We start from the raw sequence: 11,028 nt of genomic DNA, 5'->3' as shown, positions 1-11,028 counted from the left end.
ACCAAAGAAGATCAGAACCACTCCGGCTCATTTCTATAGATGTCGTAAAAGGCGACTTAGGGATAGGTTTAAGAACTTGAGATTTTTTTAAGCGATGGGCTAGCAACATGTCACTATTTGAATCTCAATTCTATCACTAAACTAACTCTTGAAAAGACTGATTGGCCACGTTCAGTTGTTTGGTTTAATGATACAGTTGAGATAACTTAATAGTAGTCATTTTTGAAAAAGAAATAGTTTAAGGGTAAGTTATTAAAACAAAATATATGTCCTTAAAATTATAATAAAATATTTATAGTTTAATATATACAAGTCGCTTAAAACTACATCGAAAGGTATTTTTACATAATTATGTCAATTGACATAATATATTTTGACAATATATTTTGTAAGCACCGTGCCTAGTCTTTGAATAGAAATTTATCGAAATATAATCAGTCTTGCGTCCTCTGAAAGACAGATTATTAAAGGCAAAGTTACACAAGCAATTACTTTTAAAACATAAAATTTTAATGAATTGTTTATGACAATTTTTGCGTAAGAAATTAAAAAAGAAAACTATTATAACAATCTTGTAATTATTTAAAATTGGAATTATTAGATGAATGTATTTATGCTTCGTTGACACAAAAATATGAACGTCAAATTTTACTAATTGTTTACAAATATTCTTTAGTTTAAAATAAAACAGAAGCAGATTTATCACGAATCTAATATTAAATTTTTAAAATCTTAACTCATTCGTGTAGGTATTTTAATAAAATTTGAGGTAGGTGTGGTGTTGAAATACTGACAAGTAGACATACAATTAATTTTTACACATGTTTATAAATTTAATTATTAAACAGAATAGTTTTATTTTCTACTCTCTCTTTAAATTTATTTTACAAAGTAATACATCTTACGTCGTGCGTATAATGTTCAAAAAATTCAATTCTAAAAATTAAAATCTTTTTCATTACTGTAATACGCTTCTTCTAAAGTCATATAGGTATTCTAATAAAATAATTGTTATTATTAAATTGAATATCCATACAGTCTCTTTTGACTAGTTACTGAGTTGTAAGTTTAAATGCAGCATAGCTAGAAAACTTACAAGAAAATACAAAGTCTTATGCAGATCATACTATGGTATGTGGAATGTTGCCACATGTAAAATTTGCCATCTCAACATTTGATCAACAAAACAATTTGATTATCGAAATAATAAAAATGAAAATAAATTGGCTTTGTACGAAGTTTTGTTTAGATCTTAAACGAACCATTTTATATTCTTTTGTATAAATAAATACATACAATTTGATAAGAAACAATGGTAGCTAGTTAATTTTTGTTTTTATTATTATAATATAAGTTTTAATAGAAAAAAGAGTTAATATATAAAAATATACCAGACAAATTAAGCAGATTGAGCTAAATTGATACAGCTACACCCGAAATAATTTCAAGCCCGACTATTATAAAAAGGGTAAAGAATATAAATATTAGTGAAATATCTAACATACTTATTTACCATCTGTTTTTAAAAAGTTAGAAGTCATAAGACCCGAAGGCTACGATTTGGCTCAGGTAAATTAAGAATTGAGCAAAATTATTAAATTTTAAAAATATTGTACTATTGCGTTTTCAATTTAATATGCTGTCACTTTTTTGTTTTGTTAAATGTTTTAAATGCCGTACTTTGTTTACAATTAAATTTCACTCTAGAATTTGCAATTTTATTATTCAACTAATAACTTAACGTCATTAGTTTTCGACGTACCTACTCAGACACGGCAACGGCAACTTAAATTACAATTAACACGTTATAACATAACGATGCATTAACGGTATCATGACGTGGCGACGGTCACAGACGTTCTTCTCTCGTCTGAAGTGACTGTTATGACCGTGGATTGTGGAGGTTCCTCGGATCTTGGCGGTGACGAGGAAGCTTGTGCGGCGTGCGTGAGGGGGTACGTGATGGGTTGCGGCTGGGTGGCTGGGTAGTCGGGGTAGGCAGCTGCCATGACTTCCTCGTAACTAGGCGGGGCTAGTGCCTCTGCAATGTGAGAGAAAGCGGTTTAGAAATGTTTGACAGTGCTTCAAGGAATGTACTGCAAATTGGGTGAAAAGCTATCGTTAAGTTGGAACTTTTGTTTCTACCATAATGAATTAATTTTAAGAATACAATTGTAGGCAACCTTCTTGTAGGTACGCCATAGTAACGGTTGCCATGGATTTTGTTAACTTAGGAAGATTGTCTAAGTAATTTTTATGTATGCTTAATTTTATGTTCAATAATATAGTAATTTTAAACTGATATTTCTCTCTAACTAATTATATCTTCTGTAGGAATAAATAACTGTGTAACTATACTTCCTACACAATTTATATTAATAAATTAAACACGTTAAATAAAAACGCATTAGCACATCAGGGATAAAACGATATATGGCAGAGTCGCCTTTACACCCCGGACTCCTCTCCACAGGAATGATGGTGTAATCCGAATTAACATCAAGGGAGAGAATATACGGGACAAATTACACAGATTGAGTTAGCCTCGAAGTAAGTTCGAGAATTGTGTTACGAGATACTAACTCAATAATACTATATTTTAAAATAAATACTTATATAGATAAACATCCAAGACCCAGGAAAAGTTCGTTTCTCATCATGCCCTGGCCGGGATTCGAACCCAAGCGTACTACCGCTGCGCCACAGAGGCTGTTAAAGAGAATAAACAGATGAAGTGGAAATCCATAGTCTCTGCCTACCCCAATGGGGAACAGGCGTGATTGCGTGTACGCAGTCGTAGAAGACGATACATTTCCTCAACTCACCATATTTGGGAGGTGGCGGTAAATTGGCCGGGCTCACATAAATGGTGGGCTCGGGCTGCGCCGACGGCCTCTCGCGGGAGCCCACAAACACGCCCCGCCTCTGCGGCTGATTCCGAGTTTTTTGCCCTGCAAATAAAGATAATATGGTGTTATTATGAGAAAGGATATACCCATTAGAGGGCGTGGGTTTAGCTATAGACACGAGATCCAGCAAATAGCCGCCTGAGGATAGCTAGCTACTTAACTTGGTGACCGTTGAAATAGACCTGACATGACAAAATAGACATGACACGGGGCGCGCGTGCGCACCTTTATATGGTCCAGTGAAGAGGCGCAAGGGAGACATGGATCGGCGGTAAGACATCACAATAAAATCACGGGTTTATCCCGTATGGGGTAGATAAGTACGTTGACTGAAAGGCCACGTTCAGCTGTATGGCTTAATCTCCTGTTTGGTTTCCTTCCACCCAAAGGTTGACTGGAAGAGATTGCTTTAGCGATAACCTTTGTACCATCTCTATCTGCTTTGTGCTGTTTTGTATGTTTTACTCTTATGGTGCATCTATCATTAAGATAGATAGATAAAACTCTTTATTATCTATCTATCTTAATGATGGAATGATATTCAAATAGCGCTGAGGGCTTCGTAAAGGTTATCTCACCCTTTGATGACCTCTTATAACCCCACAAAGGATACTGTGATAAACAGTGGCTTCTTGAAGTACTTTTACTTTAAAACAATGTAAAAATTTTACTTTTTCAATTTTTATACATAACTTTATTCAAAAGAATGATTTGATTTTATTTATAAATCATATTACATCTTAAAGCCATAGAAAACGTAGTCTTCCAGTCTCTCCGTAAAGATAATGTATGTTTTTATCAGCTTAACTATATTAGTACCTACTTATGCAAAAATACACGGTGATCTTTTCAGTGGTTTTGACGTGAAAGATGTACAAACAAACACACTTTCACGTTAATAATATTAAGAGTACCTAATGTTAAATTTGGTGCACACAACAGCTCGAATATAAAATAAATACTTGATAGCTCAATTGTTACATAAATAGATTTTTGAAATATCATTTAATTAAATGATAAAAATAAATTAAATGATAAAAATGAGATAATAATCAATTTATCACTAGTTTTTTCTCGGGAAGGGGAAGTCCCTGAAATTGTTTTTTTTTATTACATTTTATAGGCACATGATAACATACTCGTATTATATTTGATTTTCGAAGTAAAGTAATTAAAGAAAAATCTATATATTTTAGTTTCACGTTTATTGCATGGCCTTAGCGAGCGAATGAGATTAAAGCGAATAATTATTAGAGCTATATTAATGAAATTATTAAAACAAACAGCTAATTCACTAATTGCAAATATGACGTGACATCGCAACTAATAATATAAATGTTTATATTATTAAATTAAGTTTAATTTTTTGTTTATTTGTTACCCTCTTCGCGGGTTTTCTACTGAATAAATCTTCTTGCAATATCACGTATATATACATACATACATATATACATGAAATCACGCCTCTTTCCCGGAGGGGTAGGCAGAGACTACCTCTTTCCACTTGCCACGATCTCTGCATATATATAATTAATATAATATATGTCAAAGGGTCAGGTCAAAAGTACCCGAAACCGCCGAGCTTGTATGAAGAGAGTTATGAATGTGGACGAAGCGAAAGAAGTATGCAGAGATCGTGGCAAGTGGAAAGAGGTAGTCTCTGCCTACCCCTCCGGGAAAGAGGCGTGATTTTATGTATGTATGTATGTATAATATATGTATAATTAAGTGTCTGGAGAAGGACATACGGTTCCATTCATCCTGGTAAAAAACTATAACTCCCGTGGGATTTGCGAAAAACCTGTTTTCTTTTGCAGGTGGCCCTAAATTCGCTGCTTTTTGTAAGTGATGCTGTTTTCGTCGCTTTACTCTAGATGGCGTTAAATTCGTTGCTTTTTCTAAATGGCGCTAAATTCACGCGGGCGAAGTTGCCAATAAATTATAATGAGTAGAAAATATATTACCTATAACAGTCCGCAAACAAATCAAAATGAATAAAATCACCATACACGTAGTAGTCATAAACGATAATATAATAAATAATGGAGTAGATTCAGATACATCTATTGTTGCTGGATCAACATCATCCGATTTTATTAAGAAATACATTTCTGAAGTTGTCAATATCACCACAGAGAAGTTTAAATCACTTTATTGTCGTTATTTCAAAGATTTACTTTTAAAAGAGTTAAATTGTACAGAATCACTAATCATGTTCTTTATTAAATCTGTAATTGAATTTTAATTCTTCATTCAAAACACTACTTGCGATCCTTACACTAATAAGGAATTGGAGAATATTTACAAGTAAACAACAGTAAAATAAGTTACTTTACAGAGCAGAACGTGTATTTACGATAAATTTTACTGCACTAATGATTCAAATATAAATTTATCAGGAAGATTAAATACTTTATTGAAATTATACTTAATAAATACTCAAAAGGAAGATATCTTTATACAATAGTCTTTGAGGGGTAATCTAAAGGAGGATTTATTTTTGATAAACAGTAAGGCACCTCGTTTGTGTCGACTGATAATGGTACCGCACTGACGTAGATATATTTACAATAACTCATAATATTATTCAACTTTTTTCAGTTCTTATGCGCTTGATCATTTCGAAAATAAAAATATTACAAAGAATAAGGATTGACTTATTGACATAACATAAATCAAAAGAAGAGTTTTTAATATTTTGAAGAAATTTGTATTCCAATAACTTAGACGTTTTATTGACATTTGTAACGTATACCTATATACTTACAATTCCACTTCCAAAGCGTCAGTGCAGAAGAAGCAGTAACAAACATATAATACTTAAGTAAAATTAATTTTGAAATTTAAATAAAGGAAGAGTGATTACATAATATTAATTGATACATATAAAAGGAAGGATGAACCAGACAGACTTATATTTTACTGCATTGTCAAAAACTGCAGGTAATAAAAAGCTGAAAATAACTTTCTTCAATAATATTTACAGAAAGGTTTCGCGAGACACGAAATCACGGGCAAAAGCTAGCTCAAAATACGTGCGAAATATCAACAACATCCGTTACTTTAACAGCAAGATTAGAGGCTTATCATATCGTTATCTGTACCTAAAGTGATAATCCTGAGGCAGAAGAAGATCACTAGCCAACTGAGGAGCATGCCAATCAGCACGACCATGTACCAGAAGGCCATGTGCGTCAGGTTAACTTGGGAATTCTCATCGTCTTGCTTATACTCGCCGTAATCTTCCTCGGTATCGTCAAAATTGTAGTTGGGTTGGCCAAACATTGGAGGCATGGTGGAAGATTTGATCAAACGTTCGTCAAATATACTTTAAAGTTAAGATATATAAACCGATGTTGCTTCTTTCTTTTTCAGTTTTTGACAGTTTTCAAAAAGATTGCCAATGTTTGTCGTGCGATCAAAAGTTGCTTTAATAATTTCAAACTGTTTTAACGTTGCACTTGAAACACTTATCTTGATGACACTCACAATAAATTTGCTTTCACAAATGATTTGAGTGACTCAATATTTTGACACTCTCAATAATTTACTTATGCAAATTATCAGAATGCTCCACTTTACTTGTATCTTCTTTCACAGAAAACTCAGTATTAAATTAAATGGAATCATTTTGTTTAGTATTGTTTGCCTTAGAGCGAACGTTTGCTACCAATTCAATAATATGACTATCGTCTGAATTGCCTCTTGTCGCTGAATCTACAGCATCTATCTTATCATTGACATATCATATTGAGATTGTAACGTTCTTGAGTAAATCTTAAATTCTGCTCTGAAAAATGCAACACGTATCAAAATATATAACATTTTTATTACCCGATAAAGGTATTTGGTAGTCAAACGTGCTTCGCATTAACTTCAGTCATGTCCTGTTATTTTCATATAATTTTTTTATGGTTCACCACAAAAAAATTACGAGGATTGATCAAATCATTCTAAAAACAAGTTGATGAAGATTAAGATTCGATATTATATCACTATCACATGATGCTGAATTATTTAATTTATTTATAAAGATATTATAGAAAATAACAGTTATGAAAACCGAACATTTTGCAGGACCTATTTTTTTTTAAGCAATGTAAATGCACAGATAGAACTATATTGTCTTATCGAGAAAAGCTGAAATATTTCCGGTGATAGTGAAAATGAGGTTCGTAACCTCATTTCATTTCAACAGACATTCACATTTCTAAGTAGTAAAGTAATAAATTTTATCTGTCTAAATCTTCTACTGTCTTTATCTAATACTTTAATTGTTTGACGCATCTGGATGTTAACGACCTAGTATAACCGTGTATTCGGAAAAACTTCACTGACAGTGTGTTAAAAATTTTGCAAAGTTTCTCATGAAAATTATAAATTAAGAAGCTTTATAACGAATGAACTTCAATTTTATTTCAGATGTTGAAATGAAAAAAAATCCTGTATAGAGAAAAGCTAATTAAGGTGTTATATGCAGCTCAAGAAGCTATATTGTAAACTATATAAAATGTTTGATTACCAATTCACCATTCTTATTTTACTCATGTGAAATATAAGTTGACTGAACCTACCTCTTATGGAATAGATCCGATAGTGTGAATTTATCGAAACGGTTTCGAAAAACGAAAGTCTCTTTTCTGGAGAGGAGCCCGTGGTTCGCCTTTACACCCATGAGCCCGGATTGAGTGAGTCAGGTTTTTACACAAAGCGATTCCTATCTGACCTTTGCAACCTTACTCTTATTCGATCATAATTTCGCATTGCTTAATGTGCAGGTTTCCTTACGATGTTTTTCCTCGCTGTGCTAGCATCGGTTAGCACTCACACTTGTAAACGTACATAACTTAAAAAAATATCATTGATGAATGACCAAGGAAGGATTTGAACACTAAATACTTGCGCATTTTAGCCGGGCACCTCTCAACTGTCCACAGCTAAAATACAGCCAAAAAAAAAATATAACAAAAATTACCATAGTGACGGATTTTCACGCACATGAGTACAAAACTCATGAGCAGTAATGTACTGAGAGCAGCTATCACACCTATGGTTGTGGCCGATATAGAACTGCGAGGAACGGTAACTGTATCGTCCCAAGGAGCCATGTTCACAAATTAATTATTTAGACACACTTTCAACCACTCCGAAAGAAAATTGCGAATGACTGCGAATACTATTAAGATTTTTATCTTTCGGTCTTGATTCATAAATACAATATTTGTAAGATCGGAGATTTTCTCAATGAAATAGTACAAATATTTGAAAGATAAATTAGTATTAAGATAGTGTAACTAGTATTGGGGCTAGCAACTTTATCAGGAATTTATTTTGTACTTCACGAAACTATTTTATTAGGAAAATAGTACGGAGTAGAATAGCGATTATTATTCACTTGTTCTAAGTTTTTTAGTTTAGATTATTTTTTGATACGACACAAATGAATTATAAGATATTTACAAATTCTTTTTAAATCTTTCTGCAATATTTTCCAGAAAAATAATGTTTTGCATCAACATTAATGATTTTAATTCCATTTTAGTTTATAATTTCACAATACACTTCTTCCTAGATTTATTTTCACTTTTTCTAAGATTTTTTATAAATTAATTTTATAATTTTAATATAATTTATAATTCCACTGTGTACTTCTTCTTTCGTAGAGATTTAAACAATGGCATCAAGTTTATCAGCATCTGTTTCTTCATAAGATTTATTGACATCATGCAAATATAGTTCGTATTTCCTAGACTTATGTTATGTAATTGATTAACATATTTTGAAAACATCTGACAGTTTTTATCTGATATCTCTTATCTTGGATTTGCAACGACGAATCGCGGAAGGTAAATCTGGATTCAATAAAATTTTATGCACAATTTGTTGATTATTTTTGTGAGAATTTACATGTGACGAAAATATATTGACAGAAGAACGATTTGAGGACAATCGAATCGTATTCATTTTTTTAAAAAACGCTTTGATTTTATTGTAAGTATGCTTTAAAGCTCAAAGATCGAAATCCGATTTGATTGTGATATAAATATTTATATATATTTACACCACACAAAACTAATGTTGTTAAAAGTTGTCAAAATATATTTATTTGAACAGTTTCTAAACCTTAATGTGTGAATAATAATATAAATAATCCTTCCGTATCTTCATGTAATATTTGTTATAGATAAAATAAATACCGTAACATTTTAAATTCCTTGATTTAGTTTTATCTGTATGACGTCCTAAGTGTTCTTAAATAGGTTTAAACTATTTATATTTTAAGAATTTAAGTTTTTTTTATGTCATTATTTCTTACGCATTAATTTCCTTCTGCTAACGTTTATAAAGAGCAGAACAGAACTTTACTTTTAACAGGGATGGAAAGTACCCTATGTCCTTATCCAGACTCTTAATTATATATACGCGAAAATTAAATAAGATTAATTCAGTAGATACAAACAAATTTGTATTCTTTTGTAGGTTGCGTCCAATTCGATGCTTTTTGCAGGTGATGCTAATTTCATCGCTTTTTTATAGATGGCGTTATACTCTTTGCTTTTCATAGATGGCGCTAAATTCACGCGCAGCGGTAAAGAGCTAATGAAAAAATATTAATGAAACTTACAAATTGCTCTGATTACTATAATCAGAATTAAAACTAACAGGAATAATATCCAATAGAAGAACTCTGGCGCAGGGTAGTATATCGTCGTGGACTGAAAATTTAACATTTTTTCACTTTTTGATGCGAAAAACGTTTTAACTACAGACCAATTGGTTGATACTGAAGTAGGAAAGGCTGTTATCGAGAAATTATCTGATAATATTGGTTTTAATATTATTCTCCTTATTATTTCAGCAGATAAGATATAAATTAAAACAATTATATTGTAATAAAGAAAAACTCTGCTGAAAAGCGTAAAAGCCGTCCCCTAGACCACCAAAAGCTTCTAATTATTTTCAATAAATAAATAAATTAGGCATTCTAGTTCCCAAAATAGGACAACTCCATTCTTTCCCATGTTTGTCGTAAGAAGCGACTAAGGGATTAGCTTATAAGTTTGGGACTCTTCTCTTAGGCGAAGGGTTATCAACCTATCACTACTTATTTGATTCTCAATTCTTTCATTATGCCAAACAGCAAAAAGTGGCCTATCAGTCTTTCCACGACTGTTGGCTCTGTCTACCCTGCAAGGGGTACAGACGTGATTAAACATTATGTATGTATGAATACTCACGTAAAAATCCTATAAGTATCGATAACGCGATAAATAACAACACTACAATCAAGAAAAACAAAGAATGCGGTCCGAACATAGGTAGTGGTGTCATTTTATTGAAAAAAAAAAAATTAAGTCAGGTAAGTAACAAAATACGCGTTATCGACTTAAATAATTGATACTGAATATAAATACACCGTAAGATACGTTTATGTAGAATTAATCGCGATATGCAAGATACGTTTATGTAGAATTAAAGTGTTTTATCCAATTTTATTACTATCGCTACTGATAATATTAACAAATCGTAGATAACATAGTTCTTAAACGGACAAAATATGGCAAAAACTTTTACCCGCAACTTCGCCCGCGTGAATTTAGCGTCAACTACAAAAAGCGACGTGTTTTAATTTAACGCCATCTAACAAAAAAGAACTACGAAATTAACACCACCTTCATTTTCACCAGTTTTTCAAGACTGTTGGCTCTGCCTACCCCCAAGGTATATAGACGTGACTGTATGTAGTATATAGGAAATTATGTTTAAACATACTTATTCAGACAGGCTGTTGATGGAATGAAGAATAACAAATTTTCAGTGATTTCAAATTCACGTAAAGAATATAAGATTATCACAGGAAACGGAACCAAAACTAGTATAAAATTAATCCACTTTTTTTATCTTCCATTGAAATTTTTAAATTATGTATCTTATCGCTCTATTTAGTGACGTCAATACAGAATATTTATGTGATAAAAATTTCACATAATTTACAATAACGCCACCTGTTATGCAATTTCAAAACATAACACAATTTATGGCGCCATCTTTTGGTCATAACTATTATTTAATAATATCATGCTTATTCCTGTACCCGCAGAAATTTCGTGAAAAGCTC

General features: G+C 31.9%; 1 protein-coding gene across 12 annotated transcripts in view; it reads right to left on the bottom strand.

Moving 5' to 3' along the window:
• Nucleotides 1-265: 265 nt before the first annotated feature.
• Nucleotides 266-11,028, bottom strand: part of LOC106131730 (uncharacterized) — a 43,463-nt gene continuing 32,700 nt past the window's right edge. For 8 of the 12 annotated variants that reach the window (XM_013330910.2, XM_013330912.2, XM_013330915.2 and 5 more), the window contains 2 exons: nt 2,826-2,951; nt 266-2,041 (listed from right to left, as the gene is read on the bottom strand). In XM_013330910.2, the coding sequence (XP_013186364.2) occupies nt 1,833-2,041; nt 2,826-2,951 (335 nt within the window). In that variant the 3' untranslated portion in view covers nt 266-1,832. Of the gene's footprint in view, nt 2,042-2,825; nt 2,952-4,873; nt 5,288-6,013; nt 6,612-7,884; nt 8,387-10,147; nt 10,297-11,028 lie in introns of those variants that run through there. The other 4 variants (XM_060951875.1, XM_013330908.2, XM_013330904.2 and 1 more) reach the window with 4 other exon arrangements.

The sequence above is a fragment of the Amyelois transitella genome, chromosome 26, assembly GCF_032362555.1.
Source record: "Amyelois transitella isolate CPQ chromosome 26, ilAmyTran1.1, whole genome shotgun sequence".
NCBI classification, from domain to species: domain Eukaryota; kingdom Metazoa; phylum Arthropoda; class Insecta; order Lepidoptera; family Pyralidae; genus Amyelois; species Amyelois transitella.
This window is presented reverse-complemented; position numbering and strand designations above follow the sequence as displayed.